The sequence below is a fragment of the Hippichthys cyanospilos genome, chromosome 8 (genome assembly GCF_059441005.1).
Source record: "Hippichthys cyanospilos isolate Australia breed blue-spotted pipefish chromosome 8, RoL_Hcya_1.0, whole genome shotgun sequence".
Lineage (NCBI taxonomy): Eukaryota > Metazoa > Chordata > Actinopteri > Syngnathiformes > Syngnathidae > Hippichthys > Hippichthys cyanospilos.
Genome location: NC_142376.1, coordinates 20,995,085 through 21,011,070, shown reverse-complemented (window position 1 = coordinate 21,011,070; position 15,986 = coordinate 20,995,085). Strand labels below are relative to the sequence as shown.

Here is a 15,986-nt window from a genome sequence, read left to right as displayed (position 1 = left end):
ACTGTTATGAAACTTGCGCTGCAAGGAGCGGAACCGCCCCACAGCACATTACCGCTCCTCCTCCTCCTTTTATTCACAATTTACATTCAAACCTCATATTTCCTATGTTTTTCTCTTTTTTTTTGCGACTGGCAAGAAACTTGCTCAGCTGCACACAAGACAAAAACTGACATCTAAAATGTGACTTGAATTACATTGGCAAAGGTTTTCCTCCTTCGCTTTCTGTAGCTAAAAGAAACATGACTGCCCCCATCTGAACGGCGATCTCCATGTAATATAAATAGTGTTTACTAGGCCTGTGATTATAGTGAAAAAAAAAGCTGCTGGATGATGTGATGAACACATTTATCTACACCTTATTGAAATTGATAGTGGGTTTTTAAAACTGTCTAAATATGGTCATCGGTGTCCTTTCAGAAATATCATTTGACTCCAACTTATATTGTTTGTACTAAAATGTGTACTTTTTCAAGCTTTGTGTGTGTGTTGTTTGAGAGCAGACTATTTATTTTCTAATGAGGGCCACACATCTTGACTGAAACTAGCCACATCCGGCTCCCCAGGTCTTCACAATTTGGCTTACCACTTTGCACCTGTCCTCATGCTGATGCCAAATTCTGTTTTAATTAGTGTCGGCGTGCTGATGGTGTTACATTTCACACCATTGTTTGGACTTTCATGCATCAGAACAGACTTCTGCCAGCGGTTTTACTTCACTACAGTCGTTTCACAAGATACACATTTCTCACAGTTTCAGAATAAAGATAGTAAGTTTAGACTAAATTAGCTCTGAACCCTACATCTGTCAGAAGTAATCGATTAATCAACAAATTAACAATGATCAAATAATGGGCCTCTTAACGGTAATTATTATTATTATTATTATTATATTTTTTTTTTTTAACCTTCATTTAACCAGGAAGAGATCCATTGAGAATTACATCTCTTTTGCAGAGTTTACAGAAAGCGACTTGAACAGTGAGATCAGAATTTGGAAGGGTGAGAAGAGGAAAGTATAAGAACAAGGACAAGAAAATAATCATAATAATGATAATTTTGTTCTCAGAATTTTGTAGTCATATATGACAAAACAATCACTGAACCAGTAACTGAATCTTTTTCACAATTCCAGATACAGTAAATAAAAATAATTGGTTAACAATCATCACAAAAGAAATCATATTGTAAAACAGGGTCTCTTTAATGCGAAATAAAATGGTATCAGATTATTCAGTTAATGAATGGAATGATAATCATTGATTCTACAAATGTTTGATAGTGACAGCCTGAGAGTAGTTTGCTACCCTGTGGCATGTCAGGAAAAGTAAGATGGACCACTTTGATGAAAAAATGTGGACTAATCTTGTATTAAGTCAGATTGTGTTGAAATGTCGCTTCGTGGAAGCACACACACATCATCATCATCAGTTTCTGTTATGTTTCTGATTTTTTGTCTGGTACTGCTGTTTTTGCTTGCAGCAATGTGACTGAGATAACTACTGTGACTGCCTGTGGTTCTTGAAAAACTGAGGTGGGGCCACTATTTGGGAACACACTGTAAATGTTAATACAGTACTATGGTGCTGAACGGTTATGAATATTTTAGATCAGAGTTCATAGAATTAATTTTATGAGTGATTGTGGACTGCAGCATTTTTATCTGTCGCTTGTTAGAAGACCCAAAGTAGTTGTTATTCTAATGTTGCACTGCAGTCTTGCCATTGTTTCTTGTGCTTTGTTGGTTGCTTCTCATTAGTTCGGAGTTGCGGTGGCCCTCTTGACAGTTACAGTACGCATCATTAAAATGTTGTACTTGGAAGAGATTCACAAAATTAAGTGGAGTTTTAGCATTCAGAGACACCAAATCCAGCACTCCAACAGCACAGTACCTTCTTGTTAACAGGGTTTGATTCCATGGGAATTACTTTATATGCATTTATTCTGAAATGGGAACTATTTGTTAAAACCAAAAATGACACTCTGCTATCAATTGCTGTGCTTGTGCTTGATGTGTTGCACAGCAAAAATAGTCAGTTGGAAGGCTGAGCTACGCCCGCATGTGACCAGAATGCAAAGTAAGGTTTGCCAGCACAGCGTTGTCAGGTCATTGCTGCACCTTGTCTCCAACCTCATGTGTTTATAAGACAATGTGTCTGTGTGCTTATATACACAATCCAGTTAATGTAGGTTTTATTCTTTGTTTTGTGTAATTCTTGTCACTGACCATGTGTGTGTGGCAAAGCATATTTGCGTCTATTGGGCTTCAGACAGCAGACTGATAATGTGGTTGTAATTGTTCTTGAAAGAGGAAAAAAAAATGGAAGGAATCAGTGCAAACACTGCAACAATTTAATGAGCACAAATCAGGAGTCTGTACCTGCCAAAAATTAACCTCAATTGTATATATTACATTACACTGCTGATGATCAGATACGTTTGTTTTAATTAATGTTCATGTCAAGAATTACAGTATATAGAATTTGCACACTCAAATTCATATAACAGGTGCATCAAAACACCACACTAATTTCAATAAGAAATAAAATTAGAGATTATGTGTTTTGAGTTAAGATTGTCACAGGAAGAATTAATCTCATAAAGGCATCGGTCTATTTTTCACTTTCATTAAAAACATGTCTATTTTATGCAATATGCCTATTTTGACTGACATTGGATTGTATATCTGAGTAAAAATGTCATTATTAAAATTGAAGAAATGGTTTTACCAGTTCGCCGAGTTCCCCAGAGTAAACAACTCGTATTTAATAATAACCTCAGTTTTGATACATTCCCTTAGAAAGCCTCAGCATTATGGCAGATATGACTATTGCCACTAGAACCACAAGAAAGTCTCAAGTACACATAGGCTAAAATAACTTATTTAAGTCTCCCTTTGGAGCACTGAGTGTGACATTCTGGTTCTGTTTTCAGCCATTTCGACTGACGTCAATGTGCAAGCCTGTCAATCCCAGGCATTGTCAAATCAAATGAGAGCTGTCATATGTGTTAAATACATGTTATTATGTGTTTACAATTCCAGTGCTGTCATACGAGAGCTGCCACCTTTAACTTACAATGCCAGAACCCGATACCCTTGTAGACGGTTGAGCAAATGCTCATCTTTTTCGCCTCCACCCTTGACGCATCCAGTGCTGGTTTAATGTTCAAAAAACTGCTGACAGATTGTGCTCATCACTTTGACTATAACATGGGGCACAATCATAATCAAGTGTGGCATTATTCAAAAGAAAAACATTCTCATAAGCCTTGTGACGTTTCTTCGGACCGTGACATAGGAGCACTTGTGGAATCTGGTTGTGTGTAAACTTGCACGATAACACTGACAAGTGTGTTCATGGCAGCTACTCTTTTATTTTACATATCTGAAGTTTTTATTTTTGAGGCGGAGGCCCCTCTGCCTTAAAATACACTTATAGGTGTCTCCTTTTGCCATGGTATTTGGACAACATAGTGAACACATGATGGGGGTTGGTGAGGTAGGCTCTTCACAGCTGAATAACTAGGTCAGTTTAAAGATGATGATGTGTCTTATCTCCTCGGCTCATCACTGGCTTTTTAGTAAGTGACCACAATGGCGAGGGCTGATTGTTCCTTCTTCTCCAGTCCCCCTTTTCCTTAACCCAGTGTGACACTCAGTGGTCATACAGTGGCCTAAACTCAAGGGCACATCAGCCAGTGCAGAATGCGAGAGGATGTATCTCAAATTAAAAAGTGTGAAGGAGAAACGTTACATCCTTGGACACAATTCAACATTTGCAAGGCTCTCTGTGTGAAAGGAATCACATATTAGGTTGTTATCATTAACTGTTTATTTATTGTCTAGAATAGTATGCATTGCTATCCATCTATGCAGTCCTAGTTCATCTCGCCCCAGTCCTTAGATAAAACCCAGCTGTTGGTGGCGCCCGGCTGGCTCTTTTTGTTATGTCTTGTAAGGTGCAATGCTTTGCTGAATGAATAAAAAGCAGGCGGCGACGCTTGATCTTAAAAAACGCTGTTGGCAAGCATGAGAATGTACGTCAAGCCTTCCCTTTGCCGGCAGAGAAAAGTCAATCTTGGTTGATCTGAGTTACTATTTTGCTGCTTAGCAGCTGGGCTTTTCTTAGTCTTCTTTTAAAGATAACCCCGACAGTCTGTTTGGCAGATGGACATTTTGATGAGGGTTTTTTTTTTTTTTTTTTTTTTGCTTGAGTGGCAGTGGGTTACATTTGGTTTTATGAATACCACAACAGCTTTACCATCCTTTAATGCCACCCTCACATGTTCCTTTGTATATGAAGTTTATGGTGTGTTGCTCATGTAAGGGTCATTCTGCTCTGCAGAGGAGTGATGCCCTTGATGGCCATTATGCTGCATTCAATGTCTTAAATCTATTAAAAATGCAAGCCAAGTGCCTAATACCTCCAGCACAATGTGTCAGATCAATCTAAAGGGCCATAGCATGAAAGTAATCAAGCTCTGTCATCAATAATAAATGGCAAAGTTAGGCAGCACAGTGTGCTTTTGTCATTGATTGGGCTGAATAGGAGGCTATTGTGCATCACTTCCATGTTCATTTGTTGATAAGACAATTGCACTGACATTGTGGTCATGATGAGTGCAATAATTTCGTCAAAAAGATTTTTCCAGGCTTGGTTTAATGTTGGGCTGCTATTGCTGCTATCTTACTTTACCTCAGCATTTACATAGTTTCCGCAACGTTATACAAGCACATTTAATCCTGCAGTGCAATAACAGTTATGTCAACACTTGATAGCACCTCAAAGTGCTTCCTCTCAGCACTCCTGATAGTATGACATGCTTTATGTGTGTGGTTGGACGAGCAGGAACCTGGGTAGCTTTAATACGATGTATTTGCTGACATGAAAGAGAGTATTAATTTTTTAGAAGCTACTTTGTTGAGATGTCCACCAGTCTGCTACTGGATCATAACAAGACATTGTTTAATTATGTGTTACGTTGTCAACAGAGTCTGTAACATCTTGATGTACATAATATCAAATGTGAATCATTTTCTCTTCTCTTCTGTCTCCTCAGGTGGTGTTGGTATTTGCACTCAGCATCGGGGCACTTGGAATATACTTTATAGACTCCTCAGAGTAAGTATCTCAACATTCCTTGAAAATATTTAAAATGATCTTCCTTTTTACTGAGTCATACTAGGGCGGCTTGGTGGAAGAGTGGTTAGCACGTCAACCTCACAGCTCAGAGTTCCGAATTCAATTCCATCTTAATCCAGCCTCCCTGTGAGGAGTTTGCATGTTCTTCCGCGTGGGTTCTCTCCGGGCACTCCGGCTTGCTCCCACACTCCAAAAACATGCACGGAAGGTGTATTAGACTCTCTAAATTGCCCTTAGGTATGATTGGGTGCGTGAATGCTTGTTCGTCTTTGGGTGCCCTGCAATTGGCTGGCTATCAGTTCAGGGTGTCTCCTGCCTACTACCCGAAGACAGCTGGTCTAGGCACCAGCGAGCCAGTGAACCTAGTGGATAAGAAGCTATGAAAAATGGATAAATGAGCCCTATTAAGTAAAATAAACATGACTTGCATTGACATCGCCCTACATACTGCGAATGAATCATATGTGAAGGCTCTGAAATGCAAATGCTCGTATTTACACACGCATACACGTGCATGCACATGGGCTGCTTCTTGTCAATGGAAGGCATGTCAGTTTCCATGGCAACAGAGACAGGGCAATACTATGGAGGATCTTCTTTAGTTGTGTGTGTGTGTGTGTGTGTGTGTGTGTGTGTGTTTGTTTGTGTGTTGGTGTGCATGTGCGTGTCTGTGTATGAATAAGTAAGTGAGAAGGGTGTGTGTTGCCAGTTTGTGCATCTCCCCGGTTGGCAGTCAACCAGCGTCACATTGCGGGCCTGGCAGCCCTCCGACAACCACTGCAGCATTATCCACTCCCATTAGTACTTAATTCTGTTTTTTTTTTTTTTTTTTTTCAAACAAGTTATTTAAATTCCTTTGGGGTTCAAAAGGGGCTGCTTCAATTGATGGTGAAACTAGGCAGTGGGTTTGAAATGGGTTTGAAATGGCAACAAATAGTACATGCTTGGTGAAGCTTTCATTTTCTGGCTGGTTACATACACTATTTGTGCTGTACTCAATATATACCTATTGTGCATAAATCCACTGACTGTTGAGCATGTATAATAATTTACAAATAGTGCAGTAATTTTTGTTAAGCCTGTCCCCGAGAGTTATTGTCAAATGCATAATTACAGTATAAACATAACACTTCAACATGCTATCTTATTTGCATGTAGGGATCATATCATTGTGGAAATGTTACCTAGGTTCACGGAAATCGGATTGAATAGTTAGAATGTTATTTCCTCAACAAAAAAACAAACAGACAAAATAAATAAGTTAATAAACACAAAGTGGCATTTTCCTCCATTTGCACATCTCTGTTCATTCCATCTCATTGGTGCACTCTCGGTAGCTGCCCCTCCCAATCAAAGATAATGACAGTGTCCTCAGACTCCAGGAGTCGCAAATTCAGGTCCTCGAGAGGGCACTTATCCAGCGTTGTTAGCGAAGCCGCAGAGAAAGCCATGAGGTGGCTCAAAAGGACCGATCCATGGATTGCTCCTCGGACGCAAGCCTGGGTCACCTGGGAGATAGCGTCTGATGTTGCGAGACCCGAAACACTCAGTGACCCCTGGATTCATCTCCGTCCCAGTGCATCCTGGAGATGTTTCTTTCAAGTTTTATATATATATATATATATATATATATATATATATATATATATATATATGTATTACGCCAGTCTGGGATGGAATGGACAGGGTTTTTTTTTCTGTCTGGGGGAAATTTGACAGGAGTGAAAATCCACTCCTGTGTCACCCTTTAATGTGTCCCTCCCCTCTATTCTGACAAGAAATATTTTATGTGAAAGAACATTGAATTTCTCTGTCTTTACCTCACTGTCATATGTTAACAAAGATACATTATTCATAAAAAAATAATGTCCCTACCCATTAAGTATTATCTAGTATTACATTTCAAAATAATTAATTTTACGTATTCTACGTTGGAAATTCTAAGGTTGAACACAAGCAGCCTGGGCTGCTCATCAATATATGATCGGACATCCGATATGAAACAATTTTTCTTGACTAATTATAATTGAAAAAGATGCTGTTGCTGTTGATGACAATTCTACATCGTTATTTTCTGCAATTTTAAAGTGGTCAAATTCCAAATATGGTGGTTTCACAAGAATTCAAATTCAAAGGTTCCATTTTGGTCCTACATAATAAAGCAAATGCCTGCATAGCATGGGAGTGAGGTAATATTCCTTTTGCAAAAGTGAAAACATAGACTGAATCAGGAATCATATACAGGAGAACATCATACTTGCTTCTTGATTGTGAAAGGAACATTTTAGATGTGGTCCAGTAAATCAGGCAACCAAGACATCAGAAACATGTTTGACTTTGATGACAGATCAAAAACACTGTGGCTGATGTGTGTGCGTACATTGGACAGTCCTGTATATTACGGTTGAAATGTACTGTCTCCTTGCATCAGAGGCATTGACTAATCCATCAGTCCACATTGCCCCCAATCCCCACCTCTATGCTTGGCATTGTGATTAACTCAGGCTTCCTTGCTGGGGGCTTCTAATCAAACCAGAGCAGATCCCAAAATCTCTTGAGGGTTTTTTACATTAGAAATATTGCACTTGTGTCATTTTTGTGCTACATTTTCACTAAGTGTAATGGAACATTGTGAGTGTCTTGATATACATTTGATGTATGATGCTCTTTTTGATGTTTATCCGCTGGCCAAAGACATCCCACGCTGCCGACATCAAACTAATCCAAAATGCATCACTTAAGGGTGGCACAAATGGCTCTCCATTATCACTCGGACTGGTCACCTACACACGAGCTGTCACGCTAATTCTGCAGCATAGCATTTATTTTGACTTTTTGTGTATTCTCACTGAGAGGAGGCAATTATTGAGCTCTTATTACTTGGCGCATGGATGCATGAAGAAGAAGCAGGATTACAGCACAGGCATAATTCAATTACTGTAACTCACTCTCTTACACCTTCTAAAAATATACCACCTCCTTTACCTTTGTTGCAAATTATAACTAACAAGAACAGAAAAAAAATCAATCATTGCAGACTTTTTACTTTACGCTTTTAATGATCTCAATTACCCTTCCAAGTATTGATGTCTGTGTGTTACAGTCACTGTGGGACCGTTCTCCTTTCTTGTTCGTAGCAATGCTCATGGCCCTCGTAGAAGGTCGACTCTCTTTTAGGTCGTAACTCTTTCCAAACACTGTCCATCACCAACATACTAGATGCCATTGGTGGATCCATTCACATGAACTGGCTGTAGCGTGAAGTGGTTAGGGAACACTCTCATTGTGTCTGTTTTTTTTTTTTTTTTTTTGCACATGGAGCATGGAATTCTAGTAACTGGTGGCTTTGTTAATGTGTGATGTGATTAAAAAAATACTATAAAAACTTGAACTAACCCCATAGTTGTTATACAAATATATTTTTGGCAAAGAATAAAATAATCAATTTCTCTTCGCTGACTGGAAGGAAAAACTTAAATAGAAAGAAAATAATGCACTCTTGCATACCTTGCAGTGTCGTATACGAGACATTTCTCATTTGAATTTGCTGAATGATCATCATGGTAAATGAAAAAAATAGGTTTATTGTAGTTGTCCTTTTGTTTGGGGGCAACTTCCTGATTGATGGAGGATGATAGGTGTATTATCATTCTTGTATCTCCACCTCAATTTGATTCGTCACCAAAAATAATGGTCTTCTGTGTTATCTCCTCCTATTTAAAATTTATGTAATAATTAAAAAAAAAGCTTCATATGAACACAGCAAATCTGAAAAGTGCATATACAGTTAGTTTCAAAAGGCTAAATCGCTTGTCACGAATGGGCTCGTGTAGCAGTCATTAACTTGGCAAACATGCTGTTGTTGAAAGCCTTGTTTATGAATGAAGTCTCAGTAAGCACAGAGAACAGCCGCCCATCTGTTTGTTGTTGCAGAGCGCTTGTTTACCTCCAATCTGTGCTCATGGCGTGCTTGAATTCAGCTTTTATCTGCTCTTCTTGTAGCACACGGACGCACACACACACACACACACACACACACACACACACACACACACACACACACATATCCACACTCATGTCATGCTATAGATCAGTGGTCCTCAACCCCTGGTCCAACTGGTACCGGGCTGCACCCGAAATAATGTTTTGGGCATGATTTAGTTTAATGCTACGTGCACACTGAACGCGAACGAGGCGAAAAAGCGGAGAGTTTTGTATTGTAGTCAATGGAGTTCGCGTGACTTGGCACGAATGCGCGTTGGGCGATGCGAATGGAGCGTGTGGTGGCGAGAAGCGAAATTTCACCTTTCGCGTGACGTTACAATTTTATAACTTTTCGCGTTTCGTGTCGCGACAGCCAATCAACTTCGGGAACATTCAAGGGCTCACGCAGGGGGCAGGAATGAATCATGGCGGCCGCTTTGCGGTCACCGGGAGCGATCCAACACGGCCAGCTGAGCTGTCAATACAAAACAGAGCCAAGCAAGAGCACTCACCTGGCTTGTAGGAAGGCGGAAGCAAGAACTTGGGACAACTGGTGTGTGTGCTTCACTTAACAGCTGTTGAACCGTAGTTACCGTGCTAAGCTAACGATAGCGCAGCATTGTCAGCACAATATTTAGCACAGTCTCGGCCACTTGATTGCGACATTGAAATCTTTGGCACAGCCTCTAGCCGTTGTTGATATTACATAGTGAGACGGATGATGTGGTCTTTAGAGCAGACAGCCCCCCCCCGCTCCGCAATATAAATCAAAGGCGTTGACCGGTCCATGGTGATCAAAAGGTTGGGGACCACAGCTATAGATGATGCTGTCAGTGGGAGGATGTAGTTTGTCCTTTCCCCACCCACATCTCCATCAAGTTGGACACCTTCATTCGTCCCTCCTCCTTCATTTTCCTCTTGAGTGCGTCCATCAAACAAATAAAGACAAATGCAGGACAAAATCACCGCTGACTGGTCTTAAAAGGATGTTCCTGCTCCACTTTTATGTACCGCTCATTGCTCTTGTTAAGCTGATGGCACAAAAATGGACCAAGACACCAGCCAAGGCCAAATAAAGCTGCACCTGTAACTCTATCATTAGCGATGTAACTACTGTCAGCACCGAAACAGGAACGGTTCCCCTAATGACTAATTAATGGGGTAAGCTGAGAAATATCGTAGAGGAACAAGGTGAGGCTTGGCAGACCTTCTGGCAGCGAAGACTATCCTAAATACAGACCTTGTTTGTGAGTTGTTGATAGTACCTGGCAGAACGTCTGGATAAAATACCAGCATGTGCATTTGAAGCGCCGAAGACTGTGTAATCGTTAGCGCGCACCATTAGTCGCTGACACCATTTCCCACATTTCAATCCACAAAAATATCATTAATGGCACTTGTTTAGATTGCTACCCCTTTGAAGCTGAAGTAAACTGCCAGACTCGGATATCATGGATTTCCAAACAGGCCCTCGTCATTCATCCACCTGCTGTTTTCGAAAACATTTGGCCTCGTTGGTTCATGGGTGAGCTGGAATCCTGTACAGCTGACTTTGGATGAGAACCGGGGTACACCCAGAACTGGTCACTATCCAATCACAGGACACATGTAGATAAACAGCCACTCACATTGACACTAATGGACAAAAATAAAGATCCCGGCCATAAGCGGCCAAAATGAGTTTCCTCCACAGGGTTAGATTTTGGGTGAGAAGCACGCTCATTTGGCATGGCCTATGAATAGAGCCGCTGCTCTTCCACGTTGAGAGGAGTGAGCTGAGGTGGCTCAGGCACCTAGTTAGTATGCCTCTGGGACGGATCCCTGATGAGCTGTTTTGCGCATGTCCAACCGAGAGGAGGCACCCCAAGGACAACCCTGGACATGCTGAATAGACTATGTCTCTCGGCTGTTTTGGGAATGACTGAGGATCCTCCCGGAGGAGCTGGATGAAGTAGCTGAGGAGAGGGAAGTTGTCATGTGTGGTTGGGGTTTGTTGTTTTCTTTGGGTTTTGTTCATGTTCCTAAGTTCTAGTTTCAAGTTTTGTTTCCCCTTGCATCTCCTTTTGTTGTCAGTGTCTCATTAGTTTGATCTTGTCCACCTGCCTGTTTACCTGCCCTTCTTGTCATCCAATCAGCTTCCGCTGCCTTTCGTCTCTCCCTCTTAAGTGTGTAGTCTATTTAAGTTCCCAGTTTGCATTCGGTTCTTGTCGGGTCATTGTTTATTTTCCGCGCCGCCTGGTCCTTGTTGCTGCGTTACCTCCCTGCTGCCTCGCTCAAGCTGATTTGCCCCGTTCATTTTCCCCGTTTTGCTCCCACCTGCCTGTAAGTTTGTTCTGTTCTGAGTGTTTCTGTTGTACTTGATATTTTTTGCGCATCCCCCATCCTGTTCAGTTTTTTCATTAAATGATATTTTGAGCCTCAAACCTATCAGCCCCAGCAATTATTGGTTCCACCCTTCCCACACTCCTTACCAACATGCCACGAGATCCTGACAGAAGTCTGAGCTTCCCTACTGGTGCTACCGATAAGTGGTAGATGATGGATGTATGTGCTTTCATTGCCAGCAAGATAATCATTAAAATTGCCCTCAGGGTTATAACATTAAGTGCACATGAATGTAAAAATGCTGGAGGTGTAACATTGTGCTAAAATCAAAGTTGGTTGGAGTTTCAGTTCATGGTCCGGTTCAAACTGGATCCGGTATGGAAAAAAAAAAAATGTTGCTTTTATGTTTTGGCTGAATAGCAAGAAACTACGTGAATCTTTATTTTAAGGGAGAAGTGTTCATTGCAGAAATTCAAGAATGAATTTTAAATTTTTACAGCTCTGTAAACATTTCAAGTAGTTTTTTTTGTCATTTAGAAATGGTTTTCTGGTGGCATGTATTGATTAACATGTGTTTACTTTTGCTCAAGGATGTTTGTGACATGAAAGTAGATTCCAAATGAAAAAGCTTTGCTATACTTCAGCCTAAATGACGACTGAGCATGGCTCAGTTTGTCAAAATTTGTTCCAATTAATTTCGGCATCACATAAAAGACAACCACACGTTAAGGATTCAACTTTCAGCTAATATTGGCAAAAAAAAAAATGCATATTTAGTTTTTGACCAAAAACTGAAACTATACGTCCATAAAATAATGTTGTGTTGAAAGAGAAAAGGAGTGGGCGTTGCTTAGTAGGTAAATGTGTAAAGCATTTCAACAGCTCAAAAAAGATGACATGTAAGAAGAATGATGGGGTACCCACTACATATTATTTCAACAATCTGTTCTTAAAGTTGATTGGCTCACGCTTGGCAATGCAAGCATGCAAAGATTTTAATTATTTATTTTTTGCTTGATATAAAAGCCATTCCAAGGGCAATATGAAATACTGCTGAGCTAACCATGTAAGATTATCCTCTAGTAAAACACGGTCCTTCCAAACTTGTTTTATAATAAGATCTGTGTTTTCCACTATCTGCTAAATGCAAATGGACTGCATGAAAACACTAATTAAAAATCTAATGATAGGAAAGTCTGTGTTGCTAATTAGTCAACTCAGTCTACAATTGCATGCTCAGTGGCCCATTTTGTTTTTTTTTGGGGGGGGGGGGGGGGGGGGTTCAAAGTCACCATGGTGATGTGGAGGAGGCCTAGTATCCCACAATGCAGAGGATAAGAGCTATTTTTAGTATAAAGGGCGAACACAGCCTGAGCCAGTCTTTACAACACAGACACAGCTTTTTAAATATTTGTTTTTAAATTTAAAACCGTCCAGTAGTGCATTTAATATATTTAAACCATTCTTTTTTATTAAATAATTCCAGTGTCTTTGAACTACAAGTTGTTCATCATAATATTTGTTGTTCAAATCAAATGATCTTTTGCTTCCCTTTTCACCTTTTGTCAAGATGGCATCTTTGTACGTAGACTTTCTCAGTCAGATTTATGATGTGGTTGATGGTTTATGACATGGAATTGCTTCTATTTTACAGCTATAAATGATCAAGCATTTATACTTGATATATTCTGTTTTGTTTTTACCCATTAGTGATGTGTTTGAAACAGTTTTTTTTTTTACTAGTTTAAGATGAAGTAAGATTAATAATAACGTTTGTCGAAAATATACTAGTCTGCCTTTTGAGAAGCATACAATCTACCACAAATATTTTTTTTATTTATATTACCTGAAATAAATATCAATGTACTTTTTTTTTCTTATGTTTGCACAGAAACAAATATCTATTATTACAGTTAAAAGAGGTTTAACACTACTGTAGGTTTTCCTTTTCGATGAAAACGTGAGATTTCTGGTTTATTTTCCTTATAATCTATTCCTATTCATATTTTTTTCCAATCTCTTACATCCAGTTGAAACATTCTTTTTTTTTTTCTAAGCTTCCTTAGGACTGTTGATCTACTCATCCATCGCCTCTGTTGGTGCTATTTTTACCTTGACCTAAGTGAATTATTTAAATACTAACCTGGCTTCCCAGACCCCTGCTAAGTCGCTTGGAAGGGACTCTTTCGAGGCAGACATTTACTGATTAGACCTTAATCGCTTTCCATGTCTGCGCTGGCGGGTGTGGAATCAACACATTCATTAGCGCTGATGCATTATGGTATAGGCGGCAAAATCCCTGGCTGTTAGTCCTGCAGCTTGTCAAGGTCGCAGTCAGGCAAACAAAGGCCTATTGTCCCACTCAAGTTATTTCCGGCTATTTTTAAAGCATCATAATCAGCCTAAGTTCTTGCCCTTGTGACCAAATTAGGATTTTCATATGCGCCAGTGTGTTGTTTTTGGTCAGTGGAGGTTAATGTGAAGAAACATTTTGAGTCCTGAAATAGCCAAATGTGCTCTGTGGCGTTTCTCTTGGGCAGTCTGTGTTCTTTGCTGTTTGTGTGTATGCAAATGTGTGTACATCAGCTTCAGCCTCGCAAATAAAAAACAGCCATGGGGGTTGCACTGTGTGCTGCATGTTCTTTTGTTTTTAAACTGAGTTTCTATCATTTATAACTGCGTATGAATCGCAGAGCTTTTTATAGAAGCATTGGAGTCCCCGACCCTCGAGCTTAAGAGGGTACACTGGTATTTGGCTACACATACACCCACACACACGAATTCATAGCCTCGTATGACTGTCGCTATGTCACATCTTTGTGCCTTTCTTTCAGCATGTCTCTCACCTTGCCATCACCACGTTTTAACCCCCGGGCTGTGCCAGGGCTTAAAGGCGTAATACGAGCTGCGTTGGACCGTGGACTATTTTCCGCAGAACGCTTGAAGCCTGTGGCCAGAAATCCCATGTGATTGTGTGGTGTGAAGTGACACAAACACCCAATTCGGCTTTTGTCTTGTCCTACATTCGTTTCCTGTTGGAAACACTGGCACATGATGCGATAACGCAATCCGGTGCAATGATTCTGTCATCATTTTTCTATAATTGTTTCAAAGGTGTTCAGTGTAATGATCACCCCTGCAGATTATTTTAGGCAGTGTTGCTTTGGGAGTTGCAAACACACTGATGTTTTATGGAACTCCTCCTTTCATTTTGACTTGAAAGCGATTTTTTCAGTTTAAATCAGCCCCCCTTGTACTGCTGGACTTGACAGAGGACTTTTTTTGTTTCCATGGCGACTAGCGTTGAAGCTACTTGTCGAGTCCAAAAAATCAAGCACAGGCTGACCCTCCGTTGTGTTTTCCACTCGTGTAGGCTACACTTGATCTCCAGGCCACCAAATGACACATCAATTTGAGTGGGGTTTCATATGTGTCACATGTGTATGCCATAAACAAACATGAGGCATGGGATATGAACTTTTTTTTTTTTTTTTGGATTGGTCCGCACAAAAATGAACCATCAATTGGTTATGATTGGCATTTGATGTGTTAGTTTTTAAAGAGTGGTTACTATCCAAGTGTGAGAGTCAGTGTTTTTTTTTTTTTTTTTTATCTCGTTGGTTTTTTGCCAGTCAGAATAGCTGTGATGAACAGAATACTTCACAAAATGGTTTAAAATGCTTCAAAACAAGAATGAAAAGCACACTTAAACTCTCTATTCATGTTGAAATCAAAGGAGCGATGGGAGAATCTCCCTCTGAACATTCTTAACGCTTGCTTCTGTAACTGAGCCATATGACAATTGAGCTTGTTGCAGCCAATTAAAGTTTAAAAAAATAAAGTGTTGGGTGGATTCAAAATTTCACGGCAGCAAACTAAGGTAGACAATTCAACAAAATGTTTTATGTCTTGCTCTTGTGAACATAGACTTTCTTGCCGTTTACAGAACAAATTGTCCCTGGTATTGTTGCCCAACTTAAGGGGATCAGTAAAAACAACTCAGCGAATGATTTGAGAGTAAACGACATATTTCAAAGTTTTCCAAATTAGATTGTTTTAACATACTGGAAGTTGGCTTTTGCATGCAGACACCGCCCATGGTTCAATTTGTCAATTTCTGTGCTCGTGCAAGCACCCAATTGCTGCTAATCATGAAGCGATATAATAAAATCAAATCTATGGGTTTTTGTCATAATATGGGGGCAGAACATTGTGATGAAGATTATTTTTTGCCATTGAGAATCCATTTGTCATATAAACTATTTACAAAAATCAGTTGTTTTATTTTTAGTTTTTTTTTACTTCTTTCAAACTTTTACTGGATATACAAGACATATGGGTGCCATTAATCAGTCAAGCTTTTGCATTTTTTATCAAATCATGTGAGAGAGTATTTCTCCTCAAGAACCCAGTCATCTCTGCTCACATTTGCAGGTGTACTCTTGACCCTGGCATAGACTCTAGCTGACCCGAAACGCAAATGATGGCAAATGCTATAGGCATGTTTTGAAGCTCATTGAGCAGCACTTGCAGACC

General features: G+C 39.9%; 1 protein-coding gene across 26 annotated transcripts in view; it reads left to right on the top strand.

Annotated features, from left to right (window-relative positions):
* The window catches only part of LOC148420513 (calcium-activated potassium channel subunit alpha-1a), a 219,608-nt gene that overhangs the window by 103,670 nt on the left and 99,952 nt on the right, over nucleotides 1–15,986 (top strand). For all 26 annotated transcript variants that reach the window (XM_088420935.1, XM_088420934.1, XM_088420919.1 and 23 more), the window contains exon 3: nucleotides 5,059–5,120. In XM_088420935.1, coding sequence (XP_088277061.1) covers nucleotides 5,059–5,120 — 62 coding nt within the window. The remainder of the gene's footprint in view (nucleotides 1–5,058; nucleotides 5,121–15,986) is intronic.